We start from the raw sequence: 23,896 nt of genomic DNA on the forward strand, positions 1-23,896 counted from the left end.
ACGTCCCGTCCCTGGATAAATGGAACTTGATGACCCCCTGCTTGCAAAGACAACGGTGCCTTCAATATGGAAATCGTGCCCACAGTTCAATCGAGCTGGCCCACATGACGCGGCGTTTTAATAGACTGGCTTCTCAATTCATTTTACAAGGTTTGAGAAAATTGACCAGCGATGGTCAAAATGGATACAAGTAGGAAAAAAAAATATATCGCTGCTTTGTGATGTATGATACCGTGGTATTCTTGTAATATATAGCTCCGTACCCCTTAATGTATTGAAGGGAACAATGAAACTGTTGAAATCACAGAGATAAATGTGACATTTGCGAGAAGGGGAGATCAAGAGGGACCGGTGTATTTAAAACAGAGCCAACCAAAGACAATTTAGCTGCTCGACTGGTGCTATGTACTACAAAATTATTAATATTCATGAAACTAACTGACCTGACTAAATCGCTGCAGAGGGCATCTAGGAAAACAATCAGCTCAAAAATGATTCCACTCCCTCATTAAACGAAGAAAAAGCATGCACTTTGCAAGGGCAGGTTACAGATATTCCATCTCAATTATGCAAATTCGGGAGTAAGTGATATGCGAATATTAGGTTGGATTAATGCTCGACAACCCAATGTTTACACATCACTTACATTCTCTCGAACGGGCCTGCAATTAAATCAGCTTAATGTGTTCATTTACTTCCTGTTGCTTGAGGCTCTGGTCAACAGGTCGTGAAATCTGACTTTGTATTCCGAAACATTTAATTACTGCTATTGAAGCCCAAATGTTCATCTCTGCAATAGCAAGGTCGCGTATAGCCATTCAGATTATAATCCTGGCATGAGCAGCACAACCACTGATACATTGGATCTTAAAAAACTAAACATTATATCGTAATTATTTACCTTCCAAATAAAATATTGGATAGTCGCTGCAACAATAAAAATGTGGATACACGCACGTACTGTTCGCTTCATGAACTGTATTTGTAAAAAAAAAATGTATACAGTCTCAATTTTAAAAGCATAATAAATGAATGCAGTTAGACAGTACATAACTTAAAAATACCGTGCTGTGATCCATGTATTAGTCTCATGAACGATACATCTACTGGTGAAGCATTCACATAAGTGTACATCTTTTTTTAATTGTGGGGTATTGATATGCAACAATGTACTGTACTCTATTTTTTCTCCACATTTCCTATTAATATGAAGCCATGTCGCAAAATACGATGCGTATGTTTTTTTCTGCGGTATTTATTACACTCAAGGGTTCATGATGGTCATCCAAAAGCACGTCATACGCATTTCTTGTTGTGAACATAACAACCATGTGAAAGCATTACGCATAAAAAACGAACATTGACTGGAATTAAAAGCATTCACCAATGTGTAGACTCCATTATGAATAATTTGCCAAATGACCTAGTTTCTTACAAGTGAGCTGCTTCTTACTGCTTGTTCTGGCCTAATAAGCAAAACCAATGGGCAACGTCCAGAGGCTTCAATCCTTGAGCACAATGTACTTGGCTCATGGACTTGTACGTACGCCAGCTGCAACAATTCGCGATCGTATTGGAAGCGTAATTAAGAGGACAATGCAAACACTGGAGCGAAAGTTGAACGATCCTCCTCCACTGATCACGCATGTTAGCTCTCCCGTGTCCACCTTCACTACTCAATGGAGTACTACGGCACTCAGGGAAGAACTTTACAACATCTGCACCAGAGCTCTAGGTATTGATGTGGATCAACAGCGAGCATTAAATTCATATTGAATGGGCCACTCCATAAGCAAATGCTGATATGAAATACGCGGTTTTGGCTGCGCTAAACTAGACGCTGTTCTGCCCTCACTTGCTGTGGCATTGTATGGCTTCACACAGAAGTTCAGCTTCAGTTCAGCTTCAGTTAAGTGTTTACATTACTCAGTGTCTTCAGCACTGGAACTGGGCGGCATTGGGCCGAAGCATTTGTGCTGGATAAATCTGAACCCTGACACCTTGAGAGTGATCTTAATGCAGTTCTAAATGCGCACTCTTGCACAACAGGCCTCTTTGTGGTGGTAATTATTACAGAGAGGAAGTCACGGCAGTCTACAGCAACGCTTGTCAAATCCCTATGAGAGAGCTTAACACAAATCTCTCACTACAGAGCATCCACGGGAAACGTGAGGGTTGGCGACCAGGTGGGAAAGCCATCTGATTCTGTGCTCAACACGTGCACCGTGATGACAATGAGTCCATCTTGCAGGCGGTGGGGTCACACACAGGGAAAAGGTTACGTCAGCCGGCGAGCAGATTCCTACAAAAGAAACGGTCGCTTGCGGTGAAAAAAGAATCGGTTCTCTAACGCAGACCGATCTTTCACGTTCCCCGGAGGGATGCCCACTGCGATCGCATAATGCCCCTGAGCGCCCAGTTTGCATCGCAGATTCATCGAGAGAGAATACCCGCGTCCCTTGAAGCCGTGACCACTATCAAGTGCGCCGCCTCTTGCCTTCTGAGAGAGGCGCTGTTGTCTCTACGACAAGCAAAGTCGATTGGCAAGGCAGTTTATTCGGGCATAATATTCAAAGCCACGAATATGACTGCACAGAAGCGGACGGTGATCATTGGCACTCTTTGGAGTGACACTTTCTCAATGCCGCTACAAGAGAGAGAACTGCCAAACCAATGTAGTACATTTCAAATAAGTGGTGCAGAAAGGTTGTGTTTTCTAACATGAGATAGGTACCCAATTAACTGGGTGGAGTGGTGGCACAGTGTTTAGCTCACGGCACTCTGTCCATGCTGCCTTATGTTTCATTGCTGACCATAGCTAATAGCGCGTGGTGAGTGATCTATTAACTAGTCATGGCTCCTTCCTTCACAGCCTGCATTAACCTGCGTGGTGAAGTATGGTCAAACAACCCCTATGATCAGCATGGCATGGGAAGGCCTTTATCCAGCAAAGGTCTCATCATCATCATCAGGATTAGTAGTACCATTCTACCCACTTGGCACAAGCCTCAGCATACCACCTGAATACACATTAGAAGATGTGATAATGTTTAAACTCAAGAATACTCTCACTCAACCCCTTTCTATTTACATATAGTGGAAAAGGTTTTATGTTGCAAGGAGCTTTGAAACGACTGAGCAGAAATCAACACTTTCTTCACATGTTGAGGCAACTCTTGCAGCACTGCGATGAAAGTGAAACGCCACAATGCACAGTGGTATATCTTTTATGGGAAGATAAAGGTCGCAATGAAATATTATCGACCTGATCTATTGACAGGTTTGCCTTTTTGAACTTCACATCCCTTTCAAGCTGCTTCTGTCAGTAGCCGACAAATATACACACGCTGTGGCAATTATACGCTTCACAAATGCATTTTTTTGGATTATATTGCATAAAAAAAATCTATTTAATGCTGATAGTTAGCAGAATGGTTCCCCGGAAATATAAATAAAGGTTTATAACGAAAATGTAAAAATTATTTAGCATGGCCCTGCATGACAGTACACAGCAAGATACATTCTAATTGTTAACTTCAACTTGCAATTATATACAATTAGAGCAAATATGGCTGCCGATTTCTGAATTCAAAGGAAAAATGAACCCCCGTTTTAATGTTGCTTTAGAAATGTTAACTCATGGGAGTATAGCCAAGCTGTATCAAAAGGGCTCAAGTATGCATCCTGCAGTCTGTGATGCGCTTGCGCAAAGGCTCGCGGCTCGAAACGCATGGCCACCCTGGCTAATACTGTGGGTAAACTAACAACATAAAAACATCTGCTTCACGACTGGAGTAAAAGACGTTCTTTTAAAAAAGAACAAGCCATGTGTGCCGGGTGCCACCGTCCGAAATTTGGCAAGTAACATTTTTGTTTCCAACAAGCGACCTCGTTTGGTAAAAACCCATTGCCACGTTGCCGCTGCTGGTGGTCGACACCCATCCGTGTGCATCTTTATTGATTACGTTTACTCTGGGTGGCGCGCATACAAATCTACATAACACGTAACAAAATAAATAAACAAACGCAGAAAAGAGTTAGTTCCCTGTGAAAAGGCACAGTAAATCTGTATTACGATAATTTATATAAATTAATGTAGACAATATGCATGCCTTCTCTTTAAGTGCCATAGCAAATCCATATTCGTTATTGCACGGTCGTTTTCAGATAATCGCTGCCTATTATGAAATTTAATCTAAAACTAATTTGATTTTGCATGCTTCCAAAACTATTTCTGGCGAGGTAGCATGTTAAATCTGAAAGCGCTTTGAAAGTATTACAATTTATAGGCATGAATGACTTGCTGAGAGGACCTCATGCATGGCATCACCGAACAACCTTTTGTTCAAATAGAAGTTGGTGGATTACGATTGAACAATGAAACTCGTCACGCATTAGTCTGTCTCCATTCCAACGCTGACATTCCAACCCTTCGAGTGTATTTCTCTTCCCATCAAATTATGCCGATGTTGGTTTAACCACTGGGAACATTGATTTTCTCAAATGTGATCTTTTGCATGAATTTTCACGTTAAAAAACATCTCCCTCCGTTTTCTCTCGGTCACATGAACAGGTCTTATTGCAGCAGCACATATTGTTAACGAGAACATGGCGATGTTACCACCACTTATTTTGAAATGACCTTGGCAGGGTACATTTTGTGTTATTTTTACATCTGTAAGTGAAGGGAGAGAAGACGGAGATGGGGCAGGGTGGGAGGTTGAGAACAGCCAGACAGAAACAAAAAAAGCATTGATGTTAAAATGTCCACGACAGTTGAGGTTGAAAGGAAAACCCTCACGGATGGTTCTTGAATTTTTCAAGTTCTTTAAGTAAATGTACCATGAGTGCCAAGCACCTTTCAGTCAACTTGAAGCTTGCGCATAAAACCATCGCATTTGCGTATGTGTGAGAATGGCAATTGCTTTGAGTCACAAATGATGAGCCATGTTATTACCACTGACACATCCTATACCCAAACCTTCCATGCTGCCAAGCTCAAGGCCATCTCCCCCACTCGATCTAATAGCTGAGCATGTGGACACAAGCACTGTGACATTTTCCCCGATTTAAGGAAGTTTCCTGCCGAGCCTTAAGACCCAATTCTCTCACATCCTTCCTCAATCTAATAGCCCTCAATCTAACCCACCTAAAGACACCCTCATGCCCTTAATTCTATCGAACGGCCCCTTGCATTAATACCTTAGCCCTGCCCTGAACGACGCACACACACACACCTGCGTCATTGCAGAGTTGGTTCCATCGGTCACCATCACAGTCAGGTTGTAGAAGGACATTCGCTCAGCATCGAGGTTCTTGGCCAGCTCCAGAGTGCCGGTGTGTTTCTTAATGTGGAATTTGTTGTCCACATTGCCACCTGTTCAGACGAGATGACCGCAAGCAGTGAGCGCGACGACCGTCATTGTGTGCCGATTGAAATTTGTTCGCGATCGAGATTGGTTCTCCTCGATGCGTCATTGCACATCTGACCATACTAGCTCAGTTATAATACAAATGGAGAAGCAGCGTCAACAGCAAGTAGCACACTGCGCGCTATGGACCCAGCAAGCTAAGCTTGATTCCTGGCCATGAGCAACGTCAGTGGGAAGCGTTATCCCGGGGCACCACTCCACCAAGCCGCACGCCAATCAGCGTGGTGAATGATGGTCAAACAACCCCCATAACTGACACGGTGTGGCAAGGCCTCCGTCCAGTCGTTTGTTGATAAAGGGCTGCAAATAACGATAATAATAATTTATTGTTACTATTGATTTTAATATTACGTTACAAATTTGATCCAGGCACGATGGATGAATAAATATATCAGCTTGTCAATGGTGTCTCATCGAATGACGTCCCTGTTATAAGCCAAATCTCCCGCAATCAAGTTGGATATGCGTGTGATGAATGATTCAAATGGATTAAAGGACATTATGTGATTGTTCCTCAGTGTGATTACAAAAAAGAACGTTAAGTTTTTTTTGTTATTTTACACCTACAACCACCGATTCGCACGCAGGAATGAAAAAATTTTGACCGGTTTGGTAATGCACACAACCACAATAGCTACATGAAGCCTACTTTCTTTTAACATGATTTCAGACACGTAATTTTTCGATTTTATCACTGCTTAAATTTAATATACAAGTGTATTCTAGAAGCGTTTATTCTTTTAGTGTTTGCTTGCACATTTAATGTTATCACACTTTGTTTTGTGTTATTTTTTTTCATCATTCGCGGTTTTCGCACTAAAATTGAATGCTATGTTCACGCTGGCTCCGACTGCATCCTTCTGCTGTGGCCGTGGTGCTAATGGTGGTACTGCTGCTGCCACTGGGTGCTGCCAAGGCCTCATGGCATTTGTGGGCGATGAGGCTTTGGCCATGACGACGTCCTACCCTTGGATTTCCTCCAGGCAAAAAGCCTGCGCTCCAATGTATAATTTACTCTCAATTACACGGTTTCAACAAATACAATCCAGAGAATGGGAAATGTTTGATATGTTATTAAAGCAAGATCATTTAGAGCACTCTGTCAATGCACTGCTAGATGAAGACCTCCTCACACTGGGTCAGTCATGATGGGGTTGTTTGACCGTGCTGCATCATTCTGGTCAGTGAAGATTGGGGTGGCGAGATGTTAACTACCTCACCTGGCATACAGGAGGTCGTGTATTTGATCCTCACCCTGATGCCTGTATATTTGGAGTTTGCATGTTCTCCTCGTAGTCACGTGGATTTTCTCCGGGTGCTCCGGTTTTTCCCTCCATTTGATAAGACACTTCGTCAAGCTATTATTTATGGCCAGGTTGCTTCTGAAAAAGAGCTGCGTGGCTCAGTCGGGCCTTACCTGGTTTCTCCCCTGGGTAAGAATACACAGTAGTAGGAAACCACTCTTGACTTAGCAGAGGACAACTTGAGCGAATGAACTCGAATAATTTGGCAGGTGAATGAGGTGCGAGTAACGAGGCATTTCTGACCTGTGATGTCGAACCAGCGGAGGCCATTTGTGGGCTGCGTGGGCAGTACGAGCAGCATGAAGCCCACAGGCTCAATCTCGATGATGGACACCGCATAGAGGCTCTCGGTAAACGCCACCGGTGTCTGCGGCGGGTCGGGCCTGGCTATCCAATCCACGTCCAGCTTAGCCAAAGAGGACTTCAGAGGCCTTCCGTTGTCGACGACTTTTATCTGGAGATAGAAAGAAAACGAACATGATGAATAGGTGAAGGTGTATGCACTGGTTGTGCCTCTTCTCAAGGCATTCGTCTTCACTTTGTTTTTGATTGCATGTTTTGATAAACAAATGCATTGCAAGAATCTCTTACTTGTGAAAATGTTACGAACAATTCCCGCCAATAATCCAGTCTCAGAGGAACAAGCAACGCTAGATGAATCTTGACTTAAAGCTTTCGTGACTGCAGGAATTCATATTCTTTGGGTCTTTCGGTAAAGTCACGTAGATAGGTTCAAAGAAAATAACAAAAAAACTACGACGTTTGGATCGCTTGTGTTGCGATCGAAACGTGGTAGATTTTTGTTATTTTCTTTTAACCTATCTACGTGACTTTACCGAAAGACCCAAAGAATGCTAGATGAATATCGTAGAAGCTAACACTCGGCAGAACCAAGCTCATTTCAAGTAATTATCCTTGATTAAATACTTTCTGCTCCAGGAATAACTGGTGTTTAATCTTTAGAGCCATTGGCGATTCAAGCCACTGCTGTTAGAACGATGAAAAAAACGTATATTTATTTATCTTATTATAGGAATAGTTGTGTGCCCTGCCAACATTTAAGAGTAGGGTTCATAATTAAATAAGTTATAATCAAGATACTTATGGTGTTACCACCTCAATGTACATTTAATAAATATTGGAGCACCCAATAGTGCCACTACAGTAGAATCTCGTGGAGCTGCGGGTTGTAAATATGCATTAAAACTTCATTGACATTGCATTGTTGAGTAAAATAAATAATGTCAGCTTTATTTGTGCACATTAGGTTTCAGGGATGCTTGAGGTTGGTTTATTGTTGACATTGTTCCCTGCACCCAGTTCAAGCACCAAAACTTCTAGTAAATAGCCACAGCTGAGAACTCTCACAAGCCGCTGTTTGCAGCTCAGCTGAGTGAGGATGGATTGTCACAATTCCTGCCGTGCTTATAAAAAGTTAGGCAAGCATGGGCAAAACACGGTCGCCTACATGATTTGTAAGGTGCAATTATTTCAGCTTGTGTTAAGGTAACAACTAACGCCTGAGATTATGTGACCCAGCGGTAAGTAGACCGTGCAGGTGTTCACATGAGATCACCTTCCTCACCTACATATACAAAGCGATTACATTACACAGACAATCTAATAATCTAACATACCACGTGAATGTCTGAGAGGAAAACAACACCGTGAACGAACTTAATTTATCAACGTTATTTAGAAAGAATGCTGAGGGTCAGTGATTTTTAGAATATAGATGTCAGCATCACCCAACCCTGAATGTTTATTTTTATTTTCCAGAGTAACTTTGGCCAGCATTTTACTGCGGATTTAATGACCACCGTGCTGAACAACAGCACGCATGGACCAAACTGAATTTCAGCATTCTCCATTATATGGTGCTACCAAGTAAATTCACTGCGCTGAAACCAAAAGGAATGGATTCTTGCATCAATACCGCAGGCACACATCGCGACAACGCACCAAGTATCTTGGGGGAGGGGATGGCAATAACGAGCCGCCGAGTGCCACCTAACTCGACTATCTGAGTCGCCAAAATGTGCCGCCCTCTTGATTGATGCAAAACGCCCCTGTGTGTTGACTTGCGTGGGTGAAAAGCCGCAGCGGCCATGGGCGCACGTTTGTTGCTTCACCTTAACTTTCGCTTTTTATTGCCATATGATTAAGTAAGAGAATCCGGGAAATAACAGGACAATCGCTGGGATCGAGAAAAATGGGCTGGAGGTCACACGGGAATTAAGCAACAACAGAGCCTCGCACATTCCCTGGGGCTCAGATTTTTGTCTTTGTTGTGGTAAAACAAACCCTCGTAATCTCAATTCATCCTACGATAATAAACAATTGACTGAACAAAGTACCAAAAACAAGACCGCAAAGGTTTTTGTGGCATCAGCCATCACCCAATATATCACTTAAAGCCCATTTCAATCTTTCCCGGTAGAATATTTTAAATACAACCCATAAACAATGCCCTGGAGAACTCTTTTGGGAACATTTATAATGGTACACGGCTACAAGTGAAGGACATTTCCAAATCTCTGTTGCAGCCAAGAAAAAGGTCTTCACAACAAGGTTAAAGTTGCCAGCGTAGCACAAAGCTTTGGTCAAACATAGAGACGACGAGACTGTAGTTCAAGTAGCTACACATCACAAGCCACCACCACCCTTATTCAGTCTGCCCCACTTGACCCACTGCTGTGGCTCTGCAAGCTGTGACGTTAGGCGTGTGAATTTGGCTTGGCAGTCACTGGTCTTGTGTGTTGTTCTTATCCACGCTCATAACCATGAGAACTGGTCTTGGCTGATTTGTGCCGGCCTCCTCTGAGGACTGGCATAAAACCAGGATCAACCCCAAAGATTAATTCATTTGACAGGGCGTTTGCAAACACAAAATCAATCGTTAGATTGCCAACGAACGCATTAAAAAATCATTTCAATTCTTTCCAAGCTGCAGATAAGTTGTAGAAATAATTGGCTTATATTTATACCATTTTCTGTTCAGGTTTGAAATGTTAAAGCTCAGATAAATACATTTTGTCGCAGTGCCTCTGTACTTTTAAAAATTAAATAATAAACATAACACAACTTTTCTGAAGGTTATTATAAGTGGTTATTGCATTTTAATTGAAGTCTCGCTCAAGTGGAAGATAACGGAGGTAACTATAACAATTTGCCAGCCAAAGAAAACACTGTTTCTTAAAAACATTAAAATATGTATTATTCATCACAATTAACGCTTTAAGGAATTGTGAAACAATACAAATGAATCCATGGAAATCCCGATGTAATACAATGAATTCACCGTAAAAAATAAATAAAGAAATTTAATATATAGTGTGTTAGAAAGTCAGTGTAGTCTGTGTTTGGATTGAATATTAGAAACAGATGATGACCTCCTCCTGTCTGAGTTGTCAATTAAATGTATCTCTTCTCATTACTCAAGAACAAAAAACAAATAATTGATGCATCACATGACGAGCGCCCTGCATATTAAAAAGCAGCACCCATAGCAACTAACAACTGGCAAAATCTTCCTCTACAAGGTTTTATAGAACACCCGATAAGTCAATTCACGATCAGAACGTCTGCTCTGCTTCAGCGAGCGTGGAGGGGGTATTCATCCCAGCCATGACAGAAACGAGTAAATAGGTCGCTATCTTGCCAAAGTATTGATCGCATTTTGTTCACAGCCATAGTATTTACACAACATCCATTGTAAAACAAATTACATAAATAAAGTGCTTGTGGAGTTCTTACTCTGAACCATCCCGTCCCTTCAACGCCCAGTCTCTACCGACCCTCTCTGTGCCCGGCTCTCGTTCCCTTTCCCTTCTTGCTCCCCTTCACTGGAACAAATCCCACTGCAGCTCACACAACAATCACCTTCACTAACCTGCTTCCGCTCCTCCCTTTATAACCACATCTCTTCTCCCTTGCTATCCTACTGCTGCTACTTCTGGCCCCCCAGTTTGGACCATCACTACCCCGATCACCGCCCTATCACTATCACTACCCCATCCACTATCACTACCCCATCCACTATCACTACCCCTACCACTATCACTACCCCTATCACTACCCCAACCCCCGTCACTATCACCACCCCTATACACTACCACTACCCCTATCACTACCACTACCCCTATCACTACCCCTATCACTACCCCAACCCCCGTCACTACACCTACCCCACCCTTCCTTAACCAATTCCACTTATGCTCCTTCCTGTCACCATAGCTAAACGACCACTTTGAATAACCCCACTCTGTGTTTGAACCACTTATCAAATGCACTATGTAATAATTGTTGTAAAGTGCCTTGGACTAAGGCGCTATCTAAATCTAAATAAGATAAGATAATGGGCCTGTACCAGTGGTAGAAATTCCACTTGCCTATGACGGAAGTCAGTCGGCTCAAGATAATAACCTGGGCCGTGATCATTTGCGACCACCGCGATTCAACGCATTGTTGCAATTCAGGGTTGTGATTTGATTTGAGAATGTATTTGATCTCTGAATGTAGTGGGCCTATAGTGGTTGGAGTGGTCACGTGGACCCACTGCGCACAACATACACAAATGACAAAAAAACCCACATTAATTATTACACGTTACGTGACGTACGCATCGTGAGCTTATTAATCGCAATTAATTCATGAATGGATGCATTCCTATAGCCCCTTTGTTAATCCATTGCTAGACGAATGCCTCCACACGTTGCTTTAGTAATCGGGGTTGTTTGACCATACTTCACCACAATGGGGGGCCTAGGGCGGGTTCAGATAACACGCAGTACGGATGTTAGCTGTGTCTGGGAATAAACCCGGGTCGTCTGGTTAATAGCTCTGTGCACAAATAATCACCGAGCTGCCACTTCACCCCTATTTTTAGTAACGTTACATTAATTACATTGAGCTCTGCTTTCCATTGTGCCGAAGCAATTAATCATCGCACGTGTCTGTACAGTTTTGTTATAATTTATACGACTTTGGTTCTTAACCCATTGTTATAATGCACTGTTGCTTAGAATTAACCAGCAGTTCAATAGGATAGATGTGCATCTCACTAGAGGTTAGTAAAGATAATTTCATCACTGTTGCTCAACAGAAATCAGAGAGTAAACAATGAAGGTGTCAGCTCAAGCACAAATTACTCCGTCAAAACAATATCGCATATACTATGGGAACCTCATTTGCCAGTAAAAATATGATAATTGGTTCTTTACCCTTCTATCTGGCAACAAAACTGACACCTTTTTACAAGGAGTCATGTTTGCATAGACCGCAATACCTGCAGTCATAATACAAACAAAAGAACATAACTCTGATAATGTGCACTGTCCTTGAAGTTGATTGGTCCACACCCGAGACAGCTTTTATTAGAGCCTAGTCTCACATGGGTTGGACCAGATGACGCCAAAAGGCGCCTTTTGGCGTCATCTTGTAAAAAGGCGTCAGTTTTGTTGCCAGATAGAAGGGTAAAAAACCAATTATCATATCGCATATAATTTGGTTCAACTCTTAATTTGGCTAAATTCCAGCTCTCAGAATGTTATGCGATAAACATCCCTCTCGCATGTGGAGGGCAGGTGGGAAAGTGAAGCCCTCGACTCTGTGGGTCAGAGGTCACTTAAAGGGATCTCAGAAGTAGCTCTGTGACATCTGCTTCCGTGGATCATTCCCTAACACGAAGGTTTCTCACTGCTTTGTGAGAGATCTGAGCGGATGCTTCTTTCCGTGACATTATGCCGACAGTACAATGGGGATAAAACTGGTGAAAGATCATGACACATAAATCTAACCGCTAAATGTGGTTGTGAGAATGCCAGGTCACGTGCTGAGTACATTATTTTGGCCACGTCGGGTGGTTGGAGGGTTCTACAACACAAAAGTTGGCCAGAACATTACGTGGCCTCACACAACAAAATAAATCGTGAATTGACACACACACACATATAAAACAACAACAACAACACAAATGTCACACGGTACCGTGAGGAAGTCGTACGTCCCGACGGGACACGGGTTCCTGGTGGAGATGACGCCGTCCTTGGGGTCGATGAAGAACTTGCCGGCCTCGTTCCCCCCGTCGATGGAGTACGAGAGTTCGGCGTTGGCGCCGTGGTCGGCGTCGCGGGCGTACACGCGGCAGACGGCCTCGCGCGCCACCGAGCGCTCACGCGCCAACGCCTTCACCTGCACGCGCTTCTCCACGAACTGCGGGGCGTTGTCGTTCTCGTCGGAGACGCGCACCACCACGCGCGCCGTCGTCTGCAGCGGGGGCTCGCCACCGTCCACGATGGACACCTGGGCGGCGAGCGGGCACACGCACCGCACGCACACACACGCACACACACACGGGCACACGCACATACACACACACACGGGCACATGCATGCACACACGGGCACAAGCACACACACACGCACGGGCACACGCATGCACACACACACGCACGCACACACACGCACACACACACACACACGCACACACACACGCACGGGCACACGCACGGGCACACGTACGCACACACACACACGGGCACACACACACGCACGGGCACACGCACGGGCACACGTACGCACACACACACACGGGCACAAGCACACACACACACGCACGGGCACACGCACGCACACACACACGCACGGGCACACGTACGCACGCACACACACACGCACACACACACGCACGGGCACACGCACGCACACACGCACGGGCACACGCACGGGCACACACACGGGCACAAGCACACACACATGCACGGGCACACGCACGCACACACACGCACACACACACGGGCACACGCACACACGCACATACGGGCACACACGCACATACGGGCACACGCACACACGGAAACATGTACGCACGTGAGCGCTGGGGCGGAGGGTGCATGAAAAAGGCACGCGGCTCTCCCGTACGGACAGCGAACAGAAAACGTCGACGTGCTTCCCCCCCCTCCCCACGCTTGTTTGTATGTACGTATGTTTGTATGTACGTATGTTTGTATGTACGTATGTTTGTATGTACGTATGTTTGTATGTACGTATGTTTGTATGTACGTATGTTTGTATGTACGTATGTTTGTATGTACGTATGTTTGTATGTACGTATGTTTGTATGTACGTATGTTTGTATGTACGTATGTTTGTATGTACGTATGTTTGTATGTACGTATGTTGAACTTCTTTGGCACCACGGTACATAGCCGACCGTGACAATTGCAGGTGCGGTTCACCCACACAGCCTCACTGAGCCTCAACTCTTTCTCAGGAGGGGAGCCTGCCAAGTTGTCGCAGCAGCCGTGTGGGGTGCATGTTGCTTTGGCTCATCTCATTTGAGTCGTTTGTAAATATTGGGATGTTTGACCAATATAATGTTTTCATTAATTAAATGCATCAATTAGTAACCATCATCGTCCTAGTAATTTGACAAGATAAATCCACCGCTGGATGAAGGCCTCCCCAAGCCGTCACCAATATCTCACGGTACAGGGATGATATAACGATCCACATTGTGCCCGCACGTGACAATATTTAATGGCTCCATCTCTACATTGGGTGCGACTCTCAGGCCCCGTTCCCACCTTTGGTTGCCATTCCGGCATCATTCTCAACCACTGTCCATCCACCGTTTGAAATACGTGTGTTAATTTCCACGTGTTGTGCTACTCATTTGTGTATTCAATGTGTCAGACAAGCTCCGCGTTCGGGTGTTTGGCCCATTCCATTTTATAGTTGTTCCCTGCCACATTGCATGAGGTTAAAATGATGAATTCATGGTAATAAAATATTCCTTTATCCAGGAAAGCATCACTGATTCTCAAGGCCCTTTGTGAGCAGAAGCCTGCATTCAGATATTTAGCTAATTTCTTTGCATACATTCTGTACGTATTCAACTATAGCCTGTACCTCCAGATAATGGCCATCTCAGTCCTACACTTGGGTGTTTCAACTCTGTGATGTGTTCTTCGGGTTATACTGCATGTGCGTTGCGTGTTGTAGAGCCACTGACAGCACGTGGAGCGAAACGTCGGACATGGTGTCGAACAACAGCAAGTGGCGCGGTCCCAAAAATAATGGGGGAGCCCTGCAGCACAGCCGCTAAAACCTGCGCAGCGAAACTCGGTGGCGGTCCGGACACTCGCACACGCACCACAATGTCTACGCAATGCACCAGCGCAATCTGTTCAGTTAGTTTCACCCACATAGCCCAACTTGTCCATGCACTAGTGAATTTGGGGGTTCTTTGACCATACTTCACAACACTATACAACTCTTGGAATTGTTTACAAGTGGCTAAACATGATGAAATATTGAAATAAAAACATTAACCTCCCCACCCCCCCCCCCCCAAAAAAAAACCACACGAAATACAAAGGACAATGGCATCTGCAGACAGCCCTGATGGTTGGACAGGCTAAGGAGGTCTCGGCACTCCGTGCTGCGATATATGATCCGGTGGCACCTCTTGCGCTCAGGGATTCGAACTCCCCCGAGGCTGGGAACGTGAGCCACCTCCGGCTCCTGCCCAGTGATGTTCCTCAGCACTGTGGGCGCTCGTGCCGAGTTCTCATTCTCAGGCAGCGCAGGGACAGCACCACGCACTTGTCGGTGAAAATCCAACATTAAAGCTACGCACGCACGTGTGTGCAGCATTCTTCGTGAAAACAATACCGAGCCAAGCCGTAGATAATTAATGCCAATTATTTTACAGATGTTACCTGGAAAGAGAATGTAGCAGGACGTTTGCTCAGAATTGTAAAAGTGCTTTCCTTTAAAACACTTTTTTTTAGTTTCAGCTGTGTAAATCCTGAAACCAAATATCTGGCATATCAAAATGAGTGGCACTACAAAGATAATATTTGTTCGACTATGTTTTAATTCATTTTGGAATGTATGCACATCTGCAGGCTGTGCAGAATGATTGCTGGAAGCTGAACGAGCCGACATGCATGCACGCACGCCTACAAACCACAAACATAGAACACATTATAGGCGCACATTTACCCGGTGAAACCTTTATAATACCGTCTCTATGTACATAGCATTAAAAGGGAGAGGGGCATGCTGACATGCAAACAATTTAACTGCAGTGCTAACAGCAGCTCAGTTTACTTCACTGCATTGTGAGATCACACGGGCATTTTAAAAAATTGGGTAGCGCCGCCGTAAAGAGCAAATATCATCAGGTTACCGAACAAAGCGCTCAAGTAGCACATTTCAAAGCGTTGTTAACGATCTTCGTGCGGTAACTTGACCATACAAGCAAACGCACTTCATCAAAGTAGTATTAAATAGTCTAGAGCCTGTCTAAGGCAATGACGACCTACGTTTTAACACAAAGGATGACTGCGTTTGATTCATGTTGCCAGCCCAACAATTCTGTTGGTTCAAACATTAAAAATTGCGTGTTACCCATAATGAAGAGCTTGGCCACAGCAGCCTATTGTTTTTAATCTCGCAAGTGACACTATTCAACTACAGCAAGGAAATCATCGTCATCATCATCAGTGTGAAATGTTAACATCGTGGTCGTATTGAGTAGGCTACAATAAGATGAGGTGAGAGATGAGGGCACGGGGTGGTCAGTCATGTGAGGCAAGTTCAGACTGATGATGATGATGATGACACCAGTTTCATTTTCAGGCCCGTGCTGTGTACGCCCTGTGGTGCGTAGGGGTAGCTGCCACTGGGGGTCTTCTTAAGTTAGTCTACCGCACGGCAATGGAATAGAGTAGTTGAGATACGATGTATGGCTCCTTAAGATTCTGAGGAATTCAAGCTGTAGTTGAATTGTCTCACTCGTCCAATAGAAAACAACTGATGTGTTCTAACTGGCCACCAGGAGTGTTCACGATTCACAATATTGGCTGCTAAAACCAACGGGTGAAGTGAAGAGTGTTCATATGTCCAGCCACCCTACATATACTTAACCTTAATGTGTTTGTTAATATCATGTCGGGAGAAGCAGATGGTGCCGCAGCATCTTTCCGGCTCCGGCCACGGCACCGCTTGTTCACAACGGACGCGTGTGCGCCACTGATTTCTTTTGGAGCCCGGCACAGAGGGAAAGGTCTGCTTCTGGACAGTGCCTCAACAACTTAAAGACTACACCGCTATGCGTCAACGTCTGCTTTGTTGAAGTCCAGAAGCCCCGAAACCCTGGCGCCTCTACCGAGTTTGCATTCCCTCCATTCCTTTCCCTTTACAGTGGAGCGTGGTCCCTCATTGTCACCGCTGCATGAACACATTGTTCACACAACCCCCGGGGCCTTCACGTTCCGTTATAAATACAAGGCAGCGGGGGGGGGGCAATGCTTACAAAAGCTTTGCATGTCTCTAAATTACTGATGCAGTAAATGTAAGCGACAACATCTAAAGCACGAGTAATGATTATATTTCTCGAGCTGTTGAGAGACCATTCGAATTTGATGGAAATTTTGTAACGACTGTAAAAGTTCTATGCATTGTTTAATAATTCACATGTCCAAATTTCCATGAGACGTAATATATATTTATCTGCATGCGGTTGTCTGTACCTCTTTAAGCCAAAAATGCACATCACCTAAAAACAGTGTTGATAATGTATCACTCATTAATGAATCCACTACTGAAGGCTGAGGTGGGGAACAGGTTGAGAATGTTGTCACCAGTGCCGGGTTGGGGAAAGTGAGTGGCGGTATCATTCGCCACCGGTGTGGAGCCACGGCTGGGAATCCAACTCAGGTGGTCGGAATCCAAGAGCAGTGCGGTCACCGCAGCACCACATCTCCTCGCACTCAACGCGAGGTAAAACAACGCGAGGTACAACAACGCGACACAACTTGAGAGCAAAAATGAACCGTTGTCAGTTTATTAAACTTTTAAAGGAAAGATGAGGGCCAATTAATTGGGAAAAGCAGTAGAATTTACGATATTTTTGTTAATGGTTCTCAATATCATAATCGAGAATAATGCTTATGAAGGCATTAAAATGTAATGATAGACAACGGAAGTATTGCAAATATAACCAAATGCATTCACCGATGCCGCTTATTGAGATTTCTGATTAATAAACCTAATCATATCGTGCAACACAGGCATCTTGAAGCTTTTCACGAGTCGAAAATGGACTGAATTAAAATATAAACTAAGCAGGCTCCAATAGACAAGAATCAAAGCGATTTAAAAACAATCTTTACACGATCATTCTCCACAGAATAAATTAGTCAACCGGTGGTCACGGCTGTGGGTTAGAGGTTCCGTCCATGGGAGTAAATTGTAAAACTGCTGTGCCGTGGAATAATTTCACTTAATCTCAAGATTCAAGGCATATTTGGCAACAAATAATTGGCCCAAAGACAAAAAAAATAATGGAATCGTGTCATACCAAATGTGTGTTGCATGAATGAATCAGGTTCACAATGCAGACACATCTGCTAGGTGAGGAAGCAGGCAGGTTTTTTGACAAAGATAATGAAGCACAGCACAGAGCTGTTCATTAAACTGTTTGTCTGTACAGTAAAGAGTAGGCCTGCCTGAGAATGTGTGCTCTTCCGAGTTCACGTGTGTGAACAGAGACACACAAAGAGCTCATTAGCACATCCCTGAATTGGAAACAGATATTGTTTGCCTGGCACACAAGTGCATTAAACCGCTGTAAGCGTGTGATAAGGTGTCTCATAGGCCTTTCAACAGATGGCATTATTATTTATTGCCCTAGAATGCAGACTGCAAATGAGTGAAAAAGAGAAAATAAACGTAGGAAAATACATTTGAAAACCAAAATTAGGAATTCAATAGGCGAATCACTTAAAATAAGACTATGTAGCTGCTTGTGTGAAAATAATGAAAGTCACACGTCACATTTAATTAAATGTATTTGTGTGCAAATTAATTAACCTCCGTGTGAGTCTTCAAAAACACATGTTTATTTTTTTACTAAATGGTAGTCTTCCAATAATTTTTTTACGAGGATTTGACAAAATGAATGGTTGTAAATGTGTTTTTTGAGGGATTACAATGCAAACAAACACCAAAGGATGTTATTAAATAAATTTGTAAAGAGGCGAAGACAGCATTTGTACGAGTACGAGGTGATCAATACCTTTTCGATCCATTTTGAAGGTCAACTTTTATACCTCTTTTCTATCACCACATCGAAGCCCTACCAGGATGAGCTCGATGCGAGCCAATTCCAAACCAGGAACCTCTGGCCTCACAAGACAATTTAATCTGGTTTGGGGCCAAGCAGGGCCAGGGGCGGCATGGTGGCGAGATGTTAACTACCTCGTCTGGAATACAGGTGGTCGTGGGTTTGAACCCGACCCTGACGCCTGCTGTATATTTGGAGTTTGCATGTTCTCCCCGTGGTCGTGTAGATTTTTCTCCGGGTCCTCTGGTTTTTCCCTCCACATTTAAAAGCACATCACGCGTTTAAATCAACATCACGCATCATAAGTCACTTCGTCGAGCTATCATTTGTGGCCAGGTCGCTTCTAAATAAGAGTTATACAGTTCAGTGGGCTTTACCTGGTAAAATAAAAATAGTTAAGTTGATAATTTGTTTGCATATGCATCATCTAGATGTACGTTAACCTATTACGCAAACATAAATCTGGAACTACAAGAAAAACATGATCCTATCATGAACATCGTGTAATATTGCAGCTACGACAGTGAGCTTGGGAGAATATTTTAAAAGCAATGCCATTTTTACCATAAACCATTCATGATACTATACTTAGCTTGCCCCGTAATATGAACTTGTTTTTGTATTCATAATCCATAACACCTTATTGGAGAGTCAACTTATTCTGCAGTGTACACACGTGGCGATTTAATTATGAAGGATGTATTAGCATTCTAAGCATTAGGTAAACACTACAACTCCGGCTATAAAAACTTTAAACACTACATCGAGAATTAGAAAATGACTCTACGTTGTTCCGGAGAAAATCTTCTCCAAGACTCTGTGTAACACCGTGACACGTAGCTGAGGTAGACACGAACTTACACTAAGGTCCACTGCCCGAATACGCAATACTATTTCACCCACAAACAAATCAATAGTTACGGATTGGCGGTCAGCTGAACTGATGTACATGAAGTTGGTGGGTCAAAGTGATATTTAATGACAACAATAGATACGTGAGAAGTACCCATTATGCCCGCTGTGAACACAATGGCACGATGATCTGATATTATGATACAACTAAATCACCAACAGCTTTGAAAAAAAAACACTTAGAGCGAGGTTATGTTCTGCACATACTGCAGATGCTACCGCATTTGGCAGGCCCCGTATTGTTCAAGGGCCATGTAATATACTGTGTTTATCTGGGAAAGGCTCACTGTGTCTCAGCCTCTATTTAACCTGAAAGAACTGTGTTCACATTAACCCTGTCCCAGCGCAAGACATTCAACTTCACGTGGTTTAACCGATTTTACAGGGATGCTGTGTCACAATGGCGAACAATCTGGACTTGCAATCCACAGGTTGCCATTTCGATCTCCTGGTGTGGAAAATTCAAACAGTGGTGCAAAGTTTCTAAACTCCTCCAAGCCTCTTGCCACCCGATTACAAGAATAGGTTGCATCCTTGTCAATCGATTGACAGGGTCATGTGCAGTGGCGCAAAGTGGGGATGCTTCCACTTCTCTCCAAGACAATAGCGTGGAAGAAGAGGCCAAATACCCTCCAAAGGGAATCTCTACACCGCCAGTAGGGTGAGCGAGTAAACGGAGATTAAAAAAAAAACTATCCCTATTGTTTCAAACATTGTGCCGGGCTCATTGAACCAGCAATGAGGGTCGCAAGTCCGGTTTGCCAACAATTACAACCGACGCAGCAGACTTCGTTGCTCATGAAAACCACAGAGCGACAAAAAACTAAGCACGAAGAAAAGTAAAAATGTTTCTGCAACACTTGTTTCTTTTGCGTTAACTAGACTCCGATAGTCGTGCGATATTACGGCGATTTCCCTCTGTGAGCAGCCACGCGGAGATGGGAAAGTTGCAGGCTACCCCGAGCGGTACGAGTTCCCTCGAAATTCAACTGCAACCATTCACGCCTTCACCCCCGGTGCATGCCATTGATGGATGTAATCCGGCAGGAATTCACGCGCGTACGACGTAATCCGGCATGAATTTAAATCTCCTGTCGTGCGGCAATGCGTACGGCGCCTCGGACAGCCACGCAGCGCGCTCTTGCAACATTTGTTTACTAAACTTAATGACGATCACATGCAATGCGCCGTATAAGAAACACATTTCTCTCTCTCTCCCGAGGACCCATGTGCGCGCCTTGTCTTCACGTTCTATGGTGTGTAACACACGAACACGCGTGCACATGCGTGCACACACGTGCACACGCGTGCACACGCGTGGACACACGTGTGGACACACGCACGCTCGACTGACTCGCCGTGACTCCAGGGACAAGCGCTGTGTGTGTTGAATTTGGCACAAAGGCTGGCAGAGTCTTGGCTCAGAGAACAGCAGCGTCTAACCTGCTCTGGCAGCAGTTGTATGAACGGGATCTGCAACACAGTAGAATGTTTGCCTTGGACTGCCTAAAAAAAGCCTTGTGCCGTCATGGTCTGACGGAATTATTCTCAAGAGCTCGTCAATGTAGCCTGCACAGCTGTGCTTAATAGATTTAACATGAATTATACAGAAAACTTTAAATAATTCAATTTACTTTATTGTCATGGTCCCAACTGGCATGGCCACTGGAAGAAAATGTGAACGACCTTTCTGCTGCCTCTGTCGACACAGAGGTGCTTACGCAAACATCTATTGTTAAAACGAAACTTTCATCAATTCATAGTCTCCAACACCTCACTCAACACAATGGCCATGCTCGAGACAGGGAAGGTGCAAACACTTTCAATGCAGTTGAGCTTCCAAACTTTTGACAATTAGCTAAACAAACAATAGTACATTCCTACACAGGATGCTTACAGCTAAGCTGCACTGATATCAATAACCAGCGAAACATCTGCGGCACAATAGAAAGGTTTTCTATTGTGTCGCTATGATTTTCCTTGTTATATCTATGGCACCTTTTTGCCAGTATCAAAATGATGAAGCAATAAGAATAGGTTTTACCCTGTCTGACTGTCTCTGGTGGAGGCCAATCCGTTTCAAAGACAATGGACATATAACACGATGTAACACGATTTTTGTTCCTGGGTACTAAGTGTTATTTTCTAATTGCTTATGCCTCAAAAGTATATAAAAATGGCTATTATTCCCCACAAACTGTGCTTTTGTGACCAGGACTTTATGTGAAGGAATGACACAAATGCACACCACGTTTTCTCATTGAAAATAGGTAAATGACACATTGTAATCAGCCCACGTGTGTTTGCATGGTTTGCCACAAGTCCGTGTGGTTAATGCAGACCTGATGCCTTACAAAAGGTCTCGACGGTATTTGGTGTTTGAACATCTTAAAACCTCCTGTTTTATTGCCAGAAAGGGTAAAAAAGATGATTATTGTTGCATTATTTTCCTTGCAAATTAGCAAGTGGCCTGTGTGTTAGTCAAATGGTTCATATTTGCTGACCAGTTGTGAGCCCACATCATCAAAGGGTGGTTGGAATGAAGCAGCCAGTGTTCTCAATAAACCACTGCTTCCATATACTCTCCCTAAATGGGCTCACTTGCAGTCCAATGAAATAGCGGATGGCTCCTTGTTATCCTCCTCATTAAGGAGACAGCCTAGTGTGTGTGTGTACACGTGTGTGTGTGTACAAGTGTGTGTGTGTACACGTGTGTGTGTGTACAAGTGTGTGTGTGTACAAGTGTGTGTGTGTACAAGTGTGTGTGTGTACACGTGTGTGTGTGTACAAGTGTGTGTGTGTACAAGTGTGTGGGGAGCGGTAGTGTAGCGGTTAGCGCGCTGCGCTATGAACCTGGCGACCCGGGTTCGATTCCCGCTCACGGCCAACACCAGTGACGATTATCTGAACCGGTCCTGGGCCTCCCCTAGGTCGACTCAGCCTCGAATGAGTACCTGGTGTGATGTGTAAACATCGCCGCTAGGGAGACAAAGGCGGCCGGGCTGGGTGTTGGCCACCTACCGCCTCGTGTGCCGTGCCGGCCTTTATAGGTGCTCGCTAACAGCACTTGCCCCTACAGTCTGCCAAGGCATACGGGGGATCCTTATCTTTGTGTACAAGTGTGAGCTGCACGAGTGTAGCGGTTGGCGCACTGCGCTTTGAGCCTGACGATCCGGGTTCGATTACCACTCATGGACACCATCAGTGACGATTGTCTGAACCGGTCCTGGACCTCCCCGAGGTCGACTCAGCCTCAAATGAGTACCTTGGTGCAGTGTGTAAACATCACCACGAGAGAGACAAAGGCGGCCGAGCGTGGTGATGGCAACCCACCACCTCGTGGTCCGTGCCGGCCTTCATAGACGCTCGCTAACGGCACTTGCCCCAACAGTCTGTTAAGGCTATATGGAGGATGCTTGTCTTACAGAAGATTACATGTATTATATACAGCACACACATTCCTTTTTTGTTTTAACAACTGCAGCATCTAAAAGCAAAAAGGAAGTGATGACAAGGCGCAGTGGTATCAATGGCATTGACCTTGGTTGCCCTGTTGACCTTGACTTTTAAATAAATCTAAGTAATGTCATCCACATTCCGGGCTGGTGCTGGCAGTTCACCCATTGAAAGAGATTTACGATTGCATGTGGTTCTATGTAATGTGGACCGTTCTGTATACAGGAACAACAACGTTCGGATCTTGAACGTGCCATGAAAGATGACCGTTGCAATTTTTGGCAAGAATATTTAATTCGCATATGTGGCGCAAACGTTGACCGCTCAACATTTGCAAACACATCTACGAGCTACCAACAATAATATTTGGTTAAATCACACACCTGTGAGCTTGATAAGCCTGGTATAAATTACATAAGTGAATCTTGTAATTTCAACGCGTATATATGGATGCGGTATTTAGTATTAAAAATACATAAATAATGACAAGTAATATGAACAAAATAACAGCAATCTGCCGTACGCCATAATTTACCCTCTTGCAATGTTCAATGGCTGATTTAATGCATATTTCTGAAATTAAAAACGTCCCCTGGTTGGCTGAAACATTTCATTTCTTTTTAACCACATTCAAGCAATGGGAATGTTTTCCATTCA

General features: G+C 44.1%; 1 protein-coding gene across 5 annotated transcripts in view; it reads right to left on the reverse strand.

The window, feature by feature from the left end:
* The window catches only part of LOC144937706 (protocadherin Fat 1-like), a 231,791-nt gene that overhangs the window by 59,856 nt on the left and 148,039 nt on the right, over positions 1-23,896 (reverse strand). For 4 of the 5 annotated variants that reach the window (XM_078865142.1, XM_078865139.1, XM_078865140.1 and 1 more), the window contains exons 6-8: positions 12,725-13,039; positions 6,980-7,190; positions 5,238-5,377 (exon numbers count right to left, since the gene is read on the reverse strand). In XM_078865142.1, the coding sequence (XP_078721268.1) occupies positions 5,238-5,377; positions 6,980-7,190; positions 12,725-13,039 (666 nt within the window). Of the gene's footprint in view, positions 1-5,237; positions 5,378-6,979; positions 7,191-12,724; positions 13,040-23,896 lie in introns of those variants that run through there. The other variant, XM_078865141.1, reaches the window with a different exon arrangement.

Source organism: Lampetra fluviatilis, chromosome 19 (genome assembly GCF_964198595.1).
Source record: "Lampetra fluviatilis chromosome 19, kcLamFluv1.1, whole genome shotgun sequence".
In the NCBI taxonomy this organism is placed as follows: domain Eukaryota; kingdom Metazoa; phylum Chordata; class Hyperoartia; order Petromyzontiformes; family Petromyzontidae; genus Lampetra; species Lampetra fluviatilis.